We start from the raw sequence: 18,760 nt of genomic DNA, 5'->3' as shown, positions 1-18,760 counted from the left end.
AAGACATGAATTTTGGCTTCTCCAAAAAGCAGAAATTGAAGGGAGAAAAAGGAACACCCATCAAAACCTCTATCCCGTTCATCATAAAAAAAAAAAAATCCCTCAGTGCCAGTTGGTGTGCCTACACGTAGGTGGTTTGCGACGTGTCGTTTCCCAGCAAACTAAGACGCGGCACGCCGTCTGTGTTGCAATCCCCACCTTCTTAATTTGCGCGTCCAAACGTCCCCTATTTTTTCCACAATATACCCCAGAAATATAACTATAAGACCCACCAGATTCTGCCAAAACCCATCAATTTCAATCCTCATTCGCAGCAAATTTCGAAAACCCAGAAAAACCCACTAGCAAAGTCGAATCAATATCCTGTTTTCCAATAAACAATACAAAATCATGATGAAAGTTCCGATTTTTGCCCTTATGATCTGCCTCCTCTTCGTCGCGTCGAATGGGTACGGCGGCATGCTCGGGGGAAGGAAGGAGATCGAGAACGTGAAGACGAACAAGGAGGTTCAAGAGTTGGGGAGGTTTTCGGTAGAGGAGTACAACAGGCAGAGGGGTACCCAGAAGATGGACGGCGGCGGAGAGCTTCAGTTCTTGGAGGTGGTGGAGGCGCAGAGCCAGGTGGTTTCCGGGCTCAAGTACTACCTCAAGATGTCGGCGGTGAGGAATGGGGTCCACATGTTGTTCGATTCGGAGGTGGTGGTGAAGCCGTGGCTCCGTTCCAAGCAATTGCTCAACTTTGCCCCTCACGGTCCCAAATGATTGATTCGAATTTGGATTCAAAATGTTTGATCTCGAATCTGTGTTTTGTTTCTGGGTTTTTGTTTTGTTATTTGTGTTGGGAATCTGGGTTGTGTAAAATATGGAATGTGTTCATGCAGTTGTATCAATAAATGGGGTCCGCTGTGAATCCGTGAACCGCTTTCTTTGCAAGCTTTCGAGTTTTTCGAAACGTCACGTAACTGTGAATCCGTGAATCCGCTTTCTCGGCAGGTTTTTATCTAAGTTCAACGTGTAAGAAACTGTGCACCATGCAAGCCAGAGAAGGACCTCTCACCGCCTCAGCCTCCGCCAAACTCAAAGCACATGCTCCACCCGGACCACCTCTCCAGGCTCCAGCCACAGACCATGATTGACCTCCACCTTCCTAAATTCAATTACTTAACTGAAAAGGCAAAGGCAAAAGCGAGTTGAACCCGTACTTCAACTTCTTGACGGACGTATCCAATGGGTACGTATTAGAGGCAGATTGTCTGCTTGGATGTCCTTCCCATCTCCTCTTATATTCTTATTACTTTTTGTTTTATTATTTTTATAAAAAAATCAATATAAAATATTGACGTGATTTAATCGTGATCGCACAAAATAAGAGAGAGAGATGAGAAGGGCTCTCAAAGAAGACGGCAGACAATCTGCCTCCATCCAATACGATGGTAATTGAAAATGAAATGTTAGAGATGGTCAAATATAGTACAAAATATAAATGTTTTTATAATATTTAAGATATAGGGACGATATCTCTCGATTCTGATTTAAACATAAAAAGTTTTTATTTTTATTTTTTAAAAAAGATAATTGATGGGAAGTTATGATTATCCATCATTTTGAAAGTCGAAAAAACTTATACAGTTTAGACTTTAGCTCATTTTTATGTCTTTATGTGATAACTACTATATCTGCATACTCACCATCGTAAAATGTATATTATAACCAAACATGAATCGGTATTTTCCTATCAAACACGTTTTAATGTTTTTTATTTTCTTAAAATCATTCTCAAATTAAACCAGCGCACACATTTGTAAAAATACGAATCTCTACTTGAAAAAATATTTTATAAAATTCGCACAATAACATTTTAAAATTTGCACAATAATATTTTATAAAATTATCACAATAACATCTTAAAAAAATATTATAAAATTCGCACAATAACTTTATTTAGTGAAATAATACTTGATTGTTTGTTTTTTAAGTTACCGAACGGTTCGAAATTGTCAGATGGTATTTGTGCAATTTTTCAATAAAAACACAAGAAGGAAAAAGGAAAAATAAAATAAAATAAAAATAGCCACCTAAAAGGACGAAAATATCCTTCAGGCTCGTATAATCTCCCTAGGGTTTTGACAGCCACCCTCTTTTAAAAGAACAAGGTTTCAGGGTTTTACTTTAGCCGAAGCGCGGAGGAGGAGGAGGAGGTGGTCTCGCCGAAGCTCTCTCTCACTCCGGAACCATGGGTACCACTCAGACCCTCTCTCTCTCTCTCTCTCTCTCTCTCTCTCTCTTCCTCTCACTCTCTCTGTATGTGTGTCACTGGTTTTGTATATGTGATAATATGCAGGTATCTCACGTGATTCGATGCACAAGCGCCGTGCTACTGGAGGCAAGAAGAAGGCATGGAGGAAGAAGAGAAAGTAATGCTTTCTACCTTCAACCCCATTTCTCTCTCTGCTTTACTCTTTGATTGCTTGTTAATTTTCCTTCATTTTCTATTATTTGCCCTTTGTAATATTTTTTTTAGTGATTTGTTATGTTGTAATTAGGCGACTGATCTGTTATTAATCGTAAATTATTTCTAAGTTTTTCGTTGTGTTCTCCGATTTTTTGTGAGTATGTTGGTGCCCACATTGGATTGCTAGGCTAAATACTGGGTTCTATGTGGAAATTATGATTAGTGCTTGTCTTAGAGAATGTGATTTGTATCTTAACTTCTAGATAGCAAATGCAACTGAAGTCTCGCATTTTTATTCGAATTTGTTTACGCTGAAACACCATGTTTCATCTGTTTTGATTTTTCGGGTTGGTATGCTTTTGTGAGGTTTAAAATTTTGCTACATGGCTCTATCTATTTCATGGTATCTAGGCTTTACAATTTTGGCGCATAAAACTTAAAAGAATCTTAATTTCAATATGTCATTTCTGCCGTTAATGAATTTTGGAGTTTGTTAGTCCTGCTAAACATTCTCATTTGTTAGCTTAGTCGAAGCAGTGATATCGCTAGAAAGAATGTGAAATGAACCGTCACAGGTTTTCCTTTGGGATTCCCAGGAAGAGAATAGAATAGGATAGAACTAGCGTAGATCTTGAATCCCATTGGTACTGTGCATGTGGCATTGCCTAGAATGGGGAATTAAGAGGGAATTTAACCATCTAGGATTTTTGAGGAATAAAATTGTTGATTTTGCTTGAAAGATAGACAATTGTAAGGTTATGAATTTTTAATTGTTTCTCATTCTTTGGACTGAACCAGGTATGAGCTCGGCCGTCAGCCTGCAAATACTAAGCTCTCCAGCAACAAGACTGTAAGGAGAATCCGTGTGCGAGGAGGCAATGTCAAATGGAGAGCTCTCAGGTTGGATACTGGGAACTTCTCGTGGGGCAGTGAAGCCGTTACTCGCAAAACCCGTCTCCTGGATGTTGTATACAATGCGTCAAACAATGAGCTTGTTAGAACACAAACTCTGGTGAAAAGCGCCATTGTCCAGGTGGATGCAGCTCCATTTAAGCAGTGGTACCTCCAGCATTACGGAGTTGAAATTGGCAGAAAGAAGAAGTCTGCTGTTGCTAAGAAGGATACCCCAGAGGTAAGCTTTTTGTGAATTCAGACACCTTTTGTTTGCTACATTGGGCGGGATAATTTATTGACCCTCTACTTACTTACATATCATCATTGTCAATGTAGAACAACCTGGCTTGAAAATTAGTATTCACTTCTGAATGGTTGCACTGACTTGTAACTGCACATAGTTGTTGAATTGCATTGTGAGGGTAGTGAGGTTAGCGTGGAGAGAAGTATTGAGAAGTGATGTCAAATCTCACTGTCCTATTTGGTTATAATAAAAACACGAATGATGTGGGTATGTATTGTTAGGGCCCATCAAGGTTTTTTCAGTAACTTATAGGCGACGGTGTGCATGTGTATGGTTTGTGAAATAAGGATAAGTGGTTTCGTATAGGCTTTCATGTCATCACCCGTCCTTTGCAGTTCTCACTTTGTATTTGTTAGTGGACGGTAATTTCATTTCATTATCACACTAACTAGTTCTATCTTTATATGTACAAGCAGGAAGGAGAAGGAACTACAGAGGAAGCAAAAAAGAGTAATCATGTTGCCAGGAAACTTGAGAAACGTCAGCAAGGTCGCACTCTAGACCCCCATATTGAAGAGCAGTTTGGAGGTGGGAGATTGCTGGCTTGCATATCTTCCCGTCCAGGCCAATGTGGGAGATGTGATGGGTGAGTCTAATAACTCGTGTTACTATTCTCTTCAGTTGTATTTCTGTGTTTGCATCATCTTATTTTGTCTTGCATACTTTTCGTCAGGTACATCTTGGAGGGTAAGGAACTTGAGTTTTACATGAAGAAGCTCCAGAGGAAGAAGGGAAAGGGTGCTGGCGCTGCTGCATAAACAGTTTGTTGACGAGGTTCTTTCTTTTGTTGGCTTTCTATGATATCTGTTTTAGCTGGGATGTTTATCATTTGCCTAGGCCATATCTAACGCAAATCTTTCTGAGTTTTGCTTGGCATATCCGGTATTTCATGATTTTACTAGATGTTGACCCTCTTTTTTATACCTATTACTAGTCATTTAATATTTTTATGGCGCGAGTCGAAGCAAACTGGTGTAGTGAATGTTGAGTTTGGTGGATCTGGATACAATTCAATCCGGAGTTTTATGAACTCTATAAATCTTGGTGTTCGAGCGCTGTTTGATCTAATCCTATTTTACTAGAGCTTTGAAATTTTGTTGATCAACGACGGTGTGCTAAGTTTATTCAGTTTCTTCGACATACTAGTTTTAATTCTTTCGTTGAAGCTTGTTTGCTGAGTTTGTGAACCGAGAAAGCAGTTTCTGCAATGCGTCCAGTTTCCTTTGACGATGCCATTCTCGTAAAAGACCTTCCAATGTGAATGTTTTACATGAATTAATTTGTCGCCACAATGATGGTTCAAACAAGCAGGCCTCAATTTTCCCACCACTCTTGTGCTGGGCGAATTGTTAATTTATGTTTTATTTTTCTGTATAAGCAATATTAGCACGGTGGAGTGATTACTTATTTAAATGAGTTACAAGTAGGGATGGGCAATGGTTATGGCGGGCGGATAACTGCGGTTATTTATCCAGAACCGTTTGAGTTTTTACCCACATAACTGTTCATCCATTGGGTATTTATATAAACGGGTATACCAATACCCATAACTGTTTATAAACGGTTAATCATACCTATTTATCCATAATCGCGTACTCATTTACATTTTTTATTTACCCGTCTATCTATCTTTTTAACAACTTGAAAATTAAAAAGAAATTTGTCATAATTTTCTTTTTTTTTTAACTATTAAATACCGTTATAAGTACATTTAACATGTATTTTTTATATTAATGGCAATATTATTTATGAATATATGCGATGTCTCCCAATTAGGTGACGGTCAATCTATTACAAGAATCATGCATGGTTGTAGGTTAGTTAATATTCTTGTATACATACATACATACATATATATATATATGTAAGTACGCATCAGTCTGTTAATAGGCTAATTTGATAAATATTTGGATTTTTATTTAAAAACATATGTTCATCGATCCAAGCTATTTAATCGATTTCTAATTTTGGGGTCAAATATTTATTGAAAACTCGAGGCCAATTAAATATATATATATATATATATATATGTAGGTACGCATCTGTTGATTCTAAAAATTACAAAGCCTACGTGGCGCGCATGTTTAGTAATTAATAGGCTAACTAAGTCCTTCAGTTAAATGCGGGGCGTGCCAACTCGTCGGCCGAGGTCGGTCGAGGAGTAAAATTCGTTGTTGTCGCTTTAAGCGCGTTGCTGACTTCTTAATCTTGCAACTGCGACCGAGGAAGGAACACTCTCGGTCTTTGGGTTCTAAAGCCTGAAGACGAGGCTGCTAGTTCTGCGAAGTTCACAAATCGTCGGTGCCTGATTCGATCACCGTGATTATATTCGTAAGAGTATAAGTACGTCGAATCGACACCAGACTATACGGGCACAAATATTCAAAGGTGATGTATGTCTTGATAGTGAACGTGGTTCGGCCGTTAGAATGCCGAACTCTAAAACTCACTTGTGAATACCCAATCATAAAATCACTCGCGTCCGATACGCCGAATGTCGTAACTCGTGACACCTTACTTTGCCGAGAAGGTTGATAAGATGACCCCTGCCAATAAGGATTCGAAAACCCTCCTCGGCCGAGACTTGGATAGGTAACCAGTCGGCCTAAACGCAGTGCTGTTTATCCAAACTGAAGATGTGTTGGTGGAAAAAGAAAATAAAAAATCTCAAGATGTTTGAGAGGTTTTGCGCAAGGCAGTTGTGTGTTGAATTGAACGTCCTTCTTTGTTGCATGATTTCTTGTATTTATAGCACCCACTCCTTGAGACCGAATCAAACCCCTATCTGGATTGGGAGTCCTTGCCCCGTTCCAACTTTACTTCGAACAACCCTACTCCCATTAGGACTTTGAACTTACCCCCCTTCGAGGCTTTATTCCTCGATGGCCGAGAATCCTAGTTGCACCAGGACTTCCTCGACCCTCTTTATTTATCTGGCATACTCCTTCTTATGATAGGACTCGACCGACCCTGCTAAATGGCCCAGAATCCATCAGGCAGCCCATAGTATTTGACACAGCTTTGGGCTGAGCACAACCCTATGCTCGGCCCAACAATATTATTTCGAGCCCAAACAGCATCATCTAATAATAACATATTTCTAAATGCTCAAGGTAATCATTATCTTGAATTGGTCAAAACTCCAAAAGACTCCAAAACAAAATTGTCGAACACTAATGCTTCATCACATTCAATCACATATATTAAACATTAACCCGTTCTATCAACTATATTTTTCTCTCAAGTGAGGCATATATATATATTATATGACCCTTTATAACCAAATATATCTCGACATACTAAACTTAGTTAGAAACTAATTTTTTATTTATTTATTTATTTTTTTTTTTGTAGTTTTACATATATTAAAATAAAGGTTAAGTGGGTACCTGTTTATAACCACGGATAATACCCATAACCGTCCATTTAAATTTCACGGGTAAACGGTTACCCATAATCGTAACCATCAAATTTAAATGGGCAGATAACCGCAGTCACCCATAACCAATAGGTATTTGCCCATTCCTAGTGAGGATCCTCCTAACCAAGCCTATCGGGCCGTTGAAATTTTATCCAACGGCTGCAATTATTTAACTTTTAGAGGGGGCCCCTGTTTGTAGTTGTGGATAAAATTTTAATGGCCCAATGGGCTTGGTCAGGAGGATCCTCACCCTTTGCTCAGGAGAGGATCCTGATCCGCATGTTTTGATATGGATCTAATGTATTGCACAGTCATAGGTAGGGTCTAATAAGTAGAGCAATTAAAGTGTCCATAATTTGAAAACAAAATTGCACCGACTATCGTTGAATGTTTTATCATGACTCTTCCAGAATTAACATGGAACTTTAAGTTACACATCAAATCTCATCATTTCATAAAAAAACTCTCATCTTTTTTAGTGTAAAATATATTGTTGTATTAGGAAAAAAAAAAAAAAAAAAAAAAGCTACTCATCAAATCTCGTCGTTTCATCAAAAACTATATCCGATTCCTATTTTGAATTTTCCTCGCGATTCTTGCAAATTAGTATCCAAATTTGAATTTGAATTCACATGAAGCTATGAGAACTACAAGTAATTTTACATGTTTTCGTTGTGTCGTTTACAGTAAGCTTCATTTTTGCTGGTATTTGTTACATGATTCTAGTCTACATGATTCGCGAGCATTATACATTGATTGTCTTATGTAAATAATTGCTCAAGGGGCTTTTGACATTGATTGTGTTAGCTTCGGGGGCTTTTAACATTACCAAGATGAAAGACTACATCTTACTGTTAGAATCATGTAAAATTACTTATTCCACCATGATAGGTAGTTACAATATGATATGTAGTTTAGCTTGTACAAGTACTTATATGACAGGTAGTTCAGATTGTAAAAGTACTTGTATGATAGGTAGTTTAGATTATAAAAGATCAGTTGAAATCTAAGTTTATGCCGACTAATATTATAATATGATAGGTAGTTTAGCTTGTACAAGTACTTATATGATATATAGTTTAGACTGTAAAAATACTTGTATGATAGGTAATTTAGATTGTAAAAGATCAGTTGAAATATGGGTTTATGCCGACTAATAGGTTACCTGAGTTGAAAAAAAAAATAGAAAAATAATATAACTAATAGCGAGGCCCAGCAAGAGACTTATAGGTGTCCGGAATTTTGAAAATGTCCAAAATTAATTTTAGGAAATATGTGGTGCAAATAGAATGACTCTAACTTTGGCTTATAGCACACAATTTTTTGTGAAAAAAGAAATTGAAATTTTTAGTTTTAAGAAATATTTTGCGCTGGAGTTAAGGAAAATATTGCAAAACCTTTGGATGTGATCCTACCGATTATTAGGTCCTGAAACTACTTTTTATTGATTCTTAAAGTGAGAAAATAGAAAAATATCTTTAAATTTAGGTTTTAAATCATTGATTCCAAGTATTTAAAAATGAATTATAATATATTTTGAAAAACACGAATATTAACAAAATAAAAATAAAATAAAAAACTGAAAAAAAAAATTGAAAAGGGATGGATCGGTATGAAAATAGCGACTCTTTTGTGTAATAGTCGCTATGTTTATAACGATTATTAACAAATAGAATCGCTATCAAAGTACCGATCATATCATTTTCTATTTTTTCTTTTCCCATTGAATAGATATAGTAGAGTAAAATAGTAATCACAATGCAAAGTATCAACCTAACAACAAAAAGTGCTGACATATGGAGTCCTATTCATGGACCTAAATAAAAAAATAACTAAAAATTGGACTAATCTAATTGTTAGGCCATAAAATTGGGAAAGGGATCCTTTCCGGATCTCTTCCACCAAATCCATCCAATTACCTAATTCGGACCCTTGAAATTTAGTTCAACGGCTACAGTAGTTATAACTTTTAAAGAGGCCCCCTGTTTGTAGCCGTTGGATCAAATTTCAAGGGTCTGTATTGATTGATTGGGTGGATTTGGTGGAAAGGATCCGAAGAGGATCTCTTTCCATAAAATTGGACATATTTCAAGTTAGTTTATTTACACATAACATATTTGTAAGGAAGAAGTTAAATTAAACCACATATTAATGAAACTCTTTTTGTCAACTATAAGATGGTGAAAAAATATTTTTGTCTTCTATCACAAAATAAAATTATGGACAATAAAGTAATTTGCACAAACTAAATTTTACAGTTGTTTTTAAAAGCATCATCTACATGTAATCCTAACAAATCACCTACAAGAACTTTGGAATTTTACGGGTGTATTGTTTTATGAAATTTCGAATTTCTATAGCACTTATTTTCAAAACTGCAAGTTCGAGTTTAAGTACGAACTCTAGGTTCATGATACTTGCAAACAAACACAATATACATATGTAGTGAACAGGAATAGCTTCAGGACCTATGTGTGAAAAGAATGAAGGACGACCCAAAATATGGGGCTGTCGTGGCTTGCAGGCCCAAAAGGGTGGTTGTTGGGTTGCTGGGCAACAAAGGAGAAGTAAATGGGTTAACAGATTATATACCCAATTATTGGGCTAAGAAGGAAAAGTGAAAAATCAAGCCTAACCCATGGGCTTGTTATTTCATGAGAGCCAAAAAAAAAAAAAAAAAAAAAAACAAGGCCCAAAAGAAAAAAAAAAAAGAAAAAAAAAAGTGGGACGGTTTGGTGCATATGCCCAATTGGGTTGTGGGTCGACTGCAAGCAGCCCAGGTCCATAAGAAAGGTGATGCAAAATGGTTTTGTTTTGGACCTTAGAGTTTTGGAGCAGGAACGACTTGGTGGCTCAAGAAGCGCGGTTTCAGGCTGCGGCTCCCATGTGTGTAGGGTTTGAAAAATCCCATTTTTTTTCTTCTCTTATTCACACATATTCAATTCACCACAATTATAAGAACAATAAATTTAAGCTAAATCTATAATTTGAACAAAAAAAAAAGGTAAAATTAGAGTTCATGCTGCATGGTGAATGTTTCATGCAATCATTGCTGAAAAAATATCAAAATTGAAACCATGTTTTATAGATTACTTGGATTGCTTGATGAATATTGTGAATGCCTTTGTAGTAAACAAGCGTTCAATTCCTTAGCTCAATGTCAAGAGCGTGTTTAACAATGCGTTGTGGCCTAAATTTAACTGAAGGAGAGAGAGAGGGGTGCAGCTGCATAAAGAGAAAAGATAGGCTTGGGAATTACTATGATTAACAATGCGTTGTAACTTACAAGGCGCAATTTTTTTTTTTCAATAAACGATGTTGGAGGGTTAAATCATTCAATGAGTTAATTATAATTAAATAGGCAACGGTTTCAGGGTTTAGAAACTGGATTTGTCTCACTTTTGTGTTCATGTTAACAAAATATATGACAATTTTAGAAGTTTAGGGCAGTCTGAAAATTTCTTACCTTGCCAACCAAAGGCTCATTATTGTCATCATGATATGTGTGGACTCTAAAATAATCCCTAAAAGTTCTAGAGGTGACATGTGGATTTTTGCTCAAGAAGGACAAGATTGCCCTCATTAAATGGGCAAGCTTCTCAGATACTCCCATGCGCACCTCAATAGTCGGAAGGTTTAATCAGCTAAATATGATTGGCCACTTAGTACTACGGTCTAGTGATATTCATCTTCACTTGTAAGTGAGAGGTCTTGGGCTCGATTCTTGCCAAAGGTGAATTTGAACCAGGTTATTGCTAACCCATTGTGAGGTTAAGCCCACCCTCTCTCTTTAGTGTAAATAATATCGTTTGTCCAAAAAAAAAAAAATCAACTGAATACAACTGCGCATAGCTCACCTGCCCATGACAATGAAAAGTTAAAGCATTAAATATAAGAATTAATTACCTAAATCCTATATTTAATACATTCTCAATTGAAGATTGACTATATTTAAGTTAGTAATTCATATTTAAATCAATTAGGTATATTTATTCAAGATGTTATATCCTATTTAATATCTTGAGACAATTCTCTCCATAAACCTTGGCCAATAGGATGTCGTAGGACAAAACCCTAACAACATGGACGACCCCTTCTCCTATAAATACTTCCATCTCTACCAAATTTCGTTAAGCCCTTGATACCCTTCAAAGCCCTAAACACATAATCTTTTCAGAGAAACTAAATTAGGCATCGGAGATCCATTGGCCTAATCCCCCACCTCATGGGTGCGTGGGGCTTAGGTTTTTGATCAAATGTGTTGATTGTTTTGCAGGTGCATTTTCATCAAGACTGAAGATGACGAAAATTTGTATTGACAATATGAAATGTCTCGACTGCCCTTTCATTTGACATCCGTAACGAAAATAGGGTAGAATGACTCAATTTTGGTTGTTTTAAAGGAAAAATTAGACAAATTCAAATTAAAAATGTACATTGAGACCAAAAAGGGAATTTTAGGGAGCAAATTAATTGAATATCAAATTTTAAATCAAACTTCAAACTTCTTGTGGACAAACAAAGATAGAATAATACTTCATAGTGGTAGTGAACAAGGTGCCATTAGAGACTTAAGAGTCAAGAGAAATGTTCTCCATGAACTTTCAATCACTTTATTTTTTTTACTTATATAATGTTGTTACAAAAATTGTGCCACAAACATGAATACGACGGAAAGTTCAATAGAGTCAAAGTAGAGTCACGTTAACATTTCTCCCAGAGCCAAGGGACAAAACTTGGCTGCTTAATCAGGAACTCCTGCTGAATAGCCACTGTGGCTGCTTACCAGTTTGACACCTGTCCACTATTTTTCTTCTTTCTTAAAAAAGTTATGCAATATTAAAATATCATGTAAAGGACCAAAATACCCTTGTACTCCCGTTCAATTTGTCCAGTCTTCTCCCTTGCCTCTCTTTCGTTCACAGACCCCAACTTTGTTTTGTTCCTCTTCTTGGCGAAAGCACATGCACCCACCAATTTTAATTTTCAAGTTTAGGCAAATTTAATTAATGGGTTCTTTAATTTTTTTTTTAATGAAATTTTAAAAATACTTGTATAAAATATTAGAATAACTATTTTAGAAAGCAGTTATGCCAATTCAAAGACAATTACAAGTTATTTTAACTTTAGCAGCCACACATGAGAATTGTTTTTTTCAAACATATTGCTTGCAAATTGATGAATCGAAAAAGACAACTTTGGATTAACTACACAACCCAATGAACCAAATAAATGAAAAAGAATAAGCCACTTTTCAAAATAATAGATTACGAGTTTGTATACGCACACTGTACAAGGCATAAGCATCTAATGAAAAGAAAATTAAATGCTTGGAAAACAAGTGAAAGAACAGTAACCCTAAATAACAAGAATTAGAGTTGTAATTCCTAAATATCAAAAACCCACTAATTAAATTTGCCAAAACTTGAAATTAAAATGGGTGCATATATACCTGATGTTGTTGATGAGATATGAAGATTAAAGAGAATCCATGAGTAAGAGGATTGGCTTTTGTCTAAGAAGAGGAACAAAAGAAAAGTTGGGGTCAGTGCGAAACAAAAGAGAGGAAAGGGAGAAGACTGGACAAATTGAACCGGGGCATAAGGTTATTTTGGTCATTTACATAATATTTTAATATTGCATAATTCTTTTAGGGGTGCTACTAGACCCATCTCAGTGTTTTATTTTCTCATCCACATGATAATCTCATCCACCATAGAAAATTAAAAAAGTAAAATATTATTTCCCCATCCACCATTATTTCCAAAATAACAATTATATTTTTTTTAAATGATTCTAATATATCTTTAAATAATATTATAAATAAAGAAATAAAAACAGAAAAAAAATGAAAGAAAATGCAAGACCTAAAACCCAAACATTCATCATCTTCTTCACACCTAACGCCGCCCTGCAGAGAACCCGTATCTCCAAACCACTCTTCTTCCTCCTTTATTGTCAAAACCGCAAATCTCACACCAAATTCTTTTTTTTCTCCATTGAAGTTTCTTGCCTTCATCTAGCACACGTCCATTCCTTCCTCCAACCTTTATGTCGATTCTAACCCAAATCTTTCCCAACCTCTTTCCACCAAAGATATCACACCCCACCCACCATTATATATTTATTATTTTAAATTATTTTTTGTTTTTTCAAAATTTTAGTACTGAATTAAATAGGGGTTTAAGAGTCTTCTTTTAAAATGATAAATATGTAATTAACATTTTCATTAAATGGTGGGTGAGGAAATAAGACATTGATGTAAGAATATCACCGCTCTTCTTTTAGAAAGGAAAAAAAACAATGGACAAGTGTCTTACCGATAAGCAGCCACCGTGGCTATTTAGCAGGACTTCCTGCAAACTATTAAGCAGCCAAGTTTTGTCCAGAGCCAAATGGTAGGAGGCAATTTCGGGGGCAAATCTCTCGACATTATTGGTATTACCGTCGGGATACGGGTGGTGAATTGTTCTTTCTTGGACTCATCATCATACGGGTGGTGAACCATTGCCAGAGCTGTTTATGAGGAAATCGCTTGTCAATTTGAAGCTTACTGCTTTCTTGAAAATGTCAAGGAAATTTCTCCAGGCATGGTGCAGTACATATGCAGGAAGAGCTTTTATCCAGAATCTTGAAGGAAAAGGTGCGAAGTTTAGGAACTTTGGACAAAGGTTCCAAGATGCTAAGGAAAAGGCTAGCTAAGAAAAAGGTTTTCCTTGTTCTTGATGATGTGGACAATATAGAACAAGTTGAAGGCTTACTAGGAAAACAACGTTCATTTGGCTGCGGAAGTAGAATTATTATAACAACACGAGATGTGCAATTACTAAGCGGAGTTGATGCAATATGTAGGCCCCGGTTTTTAAGTGACGATGAAGCTGTTGACCTCTTTATGCAATATGCCTTCAGAACAAGCCAACCCACAAGAGACTACAATCATCTCACATGCCATGCCATAGAATATGCTCAAGGCTTGCCCTTAGCGCTCAAAGTCCTGGGGGCCTTTCTTGATAACAAAAGTGTACGCGAGTGGGAAGATGTGTTAGAGAAGATAAGGAAAATCCCACACGTGGGAATTCAGGATGTGCTTAGAACAAGTTTTGATGGGCTGGATGATTCGGAGAAGGACATTTTTTTGGACATTGCTTGTTTCTTTAAAGGAATGGAAAAAGATTATGCAACAAAAATCCTGGACGGTTGTGGCTTCTATCCTAATAGTGGATTAAGAGTTCTAATTGATAGATCTCTCATAGCAATCTCATATTATGGCACAATCGAGATGCATGATTTACTAGAAGAAATGGGTTGGGAAATTGTCCGCCAAGAATCTATTAAAGAGCCCGGGAGACGCAGTAGGCTGTGGAGTTATGAAGATGTTCATCCTGTGTTAACTCAAAATACAGTAAGATATAATCATCCACTGTCCTTTTCATATGCAATTAGTGTAGAAACATTTATTTATTTTATATACGTAATTAAGGTTATGGGTATTTGCACTTACTTAAATTCCCCCATTCTCTATCCAGGCAACAAAAGCTATTGAGAGCATAGTCCTGGACTTGTCAAACAAATCAGAAGAAGCATACTTAAATGCTGAAGCTTTTGTTGGAATGACGAGGCTAAGACTGCTCCGTATCAAATATCATAACCCCTTTAGAAACTATGATTTCATACAACACCTGAGTGGAGACTTAAAGTATCTTTCTCAAGAGTTGAGGTGTCTCTTTTGGCATGGCTGCCCCCTAAAGTCTTTGCCATCCAATTTTCACCCCAACAACCTAGTTGACCTTGACATGCTATATAGTAACATCCAACAACTTTGGGAAGGAACCAGGGTACAATCATCTCTTTCATATTTTTCTTTAAAATTGGCTAATTTCTCATTTGCTTTGTTAAGTAATCCATGTTTTCCTGGATATTTGAACAGCATTTGAAAAGGTTGAAGTTCATCAATTTAAACCACTCTCAATACCTTGAAAGAACCCCCAACTTAACTGAGGCGAAAAATCTGGAGGCATTATTCCTTGAAAATTGTAAGAGTTTATTTGAGGTTCATCCATCCATTTCATCTCTTCAAAATCTTCTTGTTTTGAGTCTAGGAGGGTGCAAAGAACTGAGGAAATTTCCAAGCAGCATTCATATGAAATCTCTCAAAAGCCTTATTCTTTCTGGCTGCTCTAGTTTTGAAAAGTTTCCGGATGTTTCAGAAGGTATGGAGAAGCTATCAGTGCTTCGTTTAAATGAGACTGCAATTAAAGAATTGCCCTCATCAATCAAATATCTTACAGGGCTAGTTTCTTTAGACTTAAGATGTTGCAAAAATCTTCAGGGTCTTCCAAGTAGCATTAATATGAGATCTCTCAAATCTCTTAATCTTTCTGGCTACTCAAAATTTGAGAAGTTTCCAGAGATCTTAGACGTCATGAAGGAACTTTCAGAACTTCATTTAGATGGGACTGCAATTAAAGAACTGCCCTCATCAATTAAAAATCTTACACGGCTTGTTACTTTGAACTTAAAAGATTGCATAGAGCTTCAAAGTCTTCCAAGCAGCATCTGCCAACTGAAATCCCTAAAAGATGTTACTCTTTATGGCTGTAAAAGTCTCAAGATGTTTCTAGAGATTTTAGGAGTTTTGAAGAATCTTTTGAAACTTTGTTTGGATGGCACTACAGTTAGAGATTTGCCCTTTTCAATTAAAAATCTTACAGGACTTCATACTTTTAACCTAAAAGGTTGCCTACAACTTAAAAGTCTTCCAAGCAGCATCTGCCAACTTAAGTCCCTTAGATGGTTTTCTCTTTCTAGCTCCAAAAATCTTGAGAAGTTTCTTGAGATTTCAGAAACTATAAAGCAACTTTTACAGCTTCATTTGGATGAGACTGCAATTGAAGAACTGCCATCATCGATAAATAATCTTACAAGGCTTAATGGTTTGAGCCTTAAAGGCTGCTTGAAGCTTAAAAGTTTGCCATGCAATATCTATCAACTCAAGTCCCTGAAAGATTTTACTCTTTTTGGCTGCTCAAATCTTGAGAAGTTTCCAGTGATTTTAGAAGTTATGCAAGAACTCCGGTCGCTTTGTTTGGATGAGACTGCAATTGAAGAACTGCCATCGTCGATAAATAATCTTACGGGGCTTCGTAGTTTGAGCCTTGAAGGTTGCTTGAAGCTTAAAAGTCTGCCATGCAGTATCTGTCATCTCAAGTCCCTTAGATGGTTTTCTCTTTCTTGCTCCAAAAATCTTGAGAAGTTTCCAGAGATTTTAGAAGTTATGGGAAAACTCAATTGGCTTTGTTTGGATGGGACTGCAATTGAAGAACTGCCATCGTCGATAAATAATCTTATGGGGCTTTGTAGTTTGAGCCTTGAAGGCTGCTTGAAGCTTAAAAGTCTGCCATGCAGTATCTGTCAACTCAAGTCCCTTAGATGGTTTTCTTTTTCTGGCTCAAAAAATCTTGAGAAGTTTCCAGAGATTTTAGAAGTTATGGGTGAACTCAAATGGCTTTGTTTGGATGAGGCTGCAATTGAAGAACTGCCATCGTCGATAAATAATCTTACGAGGCTTCGTAGTTTAAGCCTTAAAGGTTGCTTGAAGCTTAAAAGTCTGCCATGCAGTATCTGTCAACTCAAGTCCCTAAAAGATTTTACTCTTTCTGGTTGCTCAAATCTTGAGAAGTTTCCAGAGATTCTAGAAGTTATGGAAGAACTCCAGTGGCTTTGTTTGGATGAGATTGCAATTAAAGAATTGCCATCGTCGATAAATAATCTTACGGGGCTTCGGAGTTTGAGCCTTGAAGGCTGCTTAAAGCTTAAAAGTCTACCATGCAATATCGATCAACTCAAGTCCCTAAAAGATTTTACTCTTTCTGGCTGCTCAAATCTTGAGAAGTTTCCAGAGATTTTAGAAGTTATGGGAGAACTCAATTCACTTTTTTTGGATGAGACTGCAATTGAAGAACTGCCATCGTCGATAAATAATCTTACGGGGCTTTGTAGTTTGAGCCTTGAAGGTTGCTTGAAGCTTAAAAGTCTGCCATGCAGTATCTGTCAACTCAAGTCCCTTAGATGGTTTTCTCTTTCTGGCTCCAAAAATCTTAAGAAGTTTCCAGAGATTTTAGAAGTTATGGGAGAACTCAAATGGCTTTGTTTGGATGAGACTGCAATTGAAGAACTGCCATTGTCGATAAATAATCTTACGGGGCTTCGTAGTTTAAGCCTTAAAAGCTGCTTGAAGCTTAAAAGTCCGCAATGTAGTATCTGTCAACTCAAATCCCTGGAAAATTTTACTCTTTTTGGCTGCTCAAATCTTGAGAAGTTTCCAGAGATTTTAGTATGGAAGAACTCCAATGGCTTTGTTTGGATGAGACTGCAATTGAAGAACTGCCATTGTCGATAATTGTTAGGGTGATATTACATGCATGTTTTATACCTCTTTTACTTATTATTTGGTCACGATTTTATATTAAATTGGTGAGTTTGATGTGTTTTGTGTGAGTTTTGTAGAAATAATAGTCGGACATAAGTGTGGATTTTTAAGAAGAATTATAAAGAAAGTATAAAGGAATAACAAATTGGACTGCTGCTATGTGAGGGTTGTGCTGGAATTTGGGCATTATCAAATTAAATCCAATTTGAGCTTCATAAAAAGTGGCGTTGGACTTTTCCAAGAATGAGAAGGGTTTTAATCCCCTTGTTAAGAGGCAGACGGGGGGAGAATAAAAGGAGGTATTTTTGGCAGATCCTCAGGGTGTGCCGCAAGAAAGGTGGAGAACTCCAGAGAGGCTCCAAGTTTTTCCCAGCGCATGTACACACTCAAACACAAAGTTGGAGATCAAGATTTATAGCATGTCATCGAAATCATCCATATTTGTTATTAGTTTGATCATGAACTAAGTTTTTTTTGCTAGGACTAGGGTGCACTCTTATCATGAACATATAATTCTCGTTATTATATATTGATCTCAGTTATTTCCTATGTTGAGTAGTTGTTATTGTGCTTCGTTGTTAGCAAATAACTGGCCTTTATTTGTGTGAAAAACTAAATTGTGATTTACAGGTTGAGTTTAGTAGATTGCTTCATGTAACAATTACCATGAATTACATAATTGAGTAGACATACTGGTTCTAATTTGTGTAGCTTCATGTAATTATCCATTTAGCGTAAAAGGTTTTGATTATCTATATTTGTGGCTAGACATAGCATGGGTAGATGATTAGAAAAACGGTTAGTATATTCTGACAGGAAATATTGACAAATCAAGGGATAATTGCTGGCAACATGGGAATAATTTGATGTTAATATGAATAATGGGATTAGATGGGATTGAGAATGAGGAACCTGAAGTCCTAGTGCTTCCATATTTTAATCTTTTATAATTCATTCACTTTTACTTTGTGGTCGATCAATTGTTATTTTTAGTTTCGTTTCGTTTCTTTGCATATTTGAATTTGTCAACGTAATCCTTGTTTTATTTAAGTTTAGTTTGAAGTCAATCTCAATAGTAAATTTAGGTTAATTAATCCCTGTTTGAATGACTCTCTACTTATCACTATATTACTTAGACGATATTGTACACTTGCAATTATCAACAACAATAATCTTATGGGTCTTGTTCATTTGAGCCTTGACGGCTGCTTGAAGCTTAAAAGTATACCATGCAGTAATTTTCTTAGTGACAGCCCAAAT

The 18,760-nt window shown here is 36.4% G+C and overlaps 3 protein-coding genes across 3 annotated transcripts; all 3 read left to right on the top strand.

Moving 5' to 3' along the window:
- Positions 1 to 248: 248 nt before the first annotated feature.
- CYS2 (PHYTOCYSTATIN 2) lies at positions 249 to 933 on the top strand. The gene has a single exon (XM_068462661.2). The coding sequence runs from the start codon at positions 391 to 393 to the stop codon at positions 760 to 762; it is 372 nt and encodes a 123-aa protein (XP_068318762.2). The 5' UTR covers positions 249 to 390; the 3' UTR covers positions 763 to 933.
- Positions 934 to 2,116: 1,183 nt separating this feature from the next.
- LOC137722495 (small ribosomal subunit protein eS8) lies at positions 2,117 to 4,718 on the top strand. The gene is made up of 5 exons (XM_068461510.2): positions 2,117 to 2,237; positions 2,342 to 2,414; positions 3,251 to 3,584; positions 4,067 to 4,236; positions 4,324 to 4,718. The coding sequence occupies exons 1-5, from the start codon at positions 2,234 to 2,236 to the stop codon at positions 4,406 to 4,408; spliced, it is 666 nt and encodes a 221-aa protein (XP_068317611.1). The 5' UTR covers positions 2,117 to 2,233; the 3' UTR covers positions 4,409 to 4,718.
- An 8,957-nt stretch (positions 4,719 to 13,675) lies between these two features.
- Positions 13,676 to 17,470, top strand: LOC148697276 (protein SUPPRESSOR OF npr1-1, CONSTITUTIVE 1-like). Its single transcript, XM_088693194.1, has 3 exons — positions 13,676 to 14,473; positions 14,598 to 14,906; positions 14,999 to 17,470. Exons 1-3 carry the CDS (start codon positions 13,676 to 13,678, stop codon positions 17,468 to 17,470), a joined length of 3,579 nt encoding a protein of 1,192 aa, XP_088549320.1.
- Positions 17,471 to 18,760: the final 1,290 nt, after the last annotated feature.

Source organism: Pyrus communis, chromosome 4 (genome assembly GCF_041283825.1).
Source record: "Pyrus communis isolate YQ-2024b chromosome 4, ASM4128382v1, whole genome shotgun sequence".
NCBI lineage: Eukaryota > Viridiplantae > Streptophyta > Magnoliopsida > Rosales > Rosaceae > Pyrus > Pyrus communis.
The sequence above is the reverse complement of the archived record's forward strand: the minus strand, read 5'-3'. Positions and strand labels throughout refer to the sequence as shown.

What these genes read in the sequence shown, in the direction of transcription:
- LOC148697276 (XM_088693194.1), top strand. Translation starts at nt 13,676, where the DNA reads ATGCAGGAAGAGCTTTTATCCAGAATCTTGAAGGAAAAGGTGCGAAGT. An exon ending in CTGTGTTAACTCAAAATACA is followed by an intron (nt 14,474 to 14,597) that starts GTAAGATATAAT and finishes TTCTCTATCCAG; the next exon opens with GCAACAAAAGCTATTGAGAG. An exon ending in AACTTTGGGAAGGAACCAGG is followed by an intron (nt 14,907 to 14,998) that starts GTACAATCATCT and finishes ATATTTGAACAG; the next exon opens with CATTTGAAAAGGTTGAAGTT.
- LOC137722495 (XM_068461510.2), top strand. An exon ending in CTAAGAAGGATACCCCAGAG is followed by an intron (nt 3,585 to 4,066) that starts GTAAGCTTTTTG and finishes ATGTACAAGCAG; the next exon opens with GAAGGAGAAGGAACTACAGA. An exon ending in CAATGTGGGAGATGTGATGG is followed by an intron (nt 4,237 to 4,323) that starts GTGAGTCTAATA and finishes ACTTTTCGTCAG; the next exon opens with GTACATCTTGGAGGGTAAGG.
- CYS2 (XM_068462661.2), top strand. Translation starts at nt 391, where the DNA reads ATGATGAAAGTTCCGATTTTTGCCCTTATGATCTGCCTCCTCTTCGTC.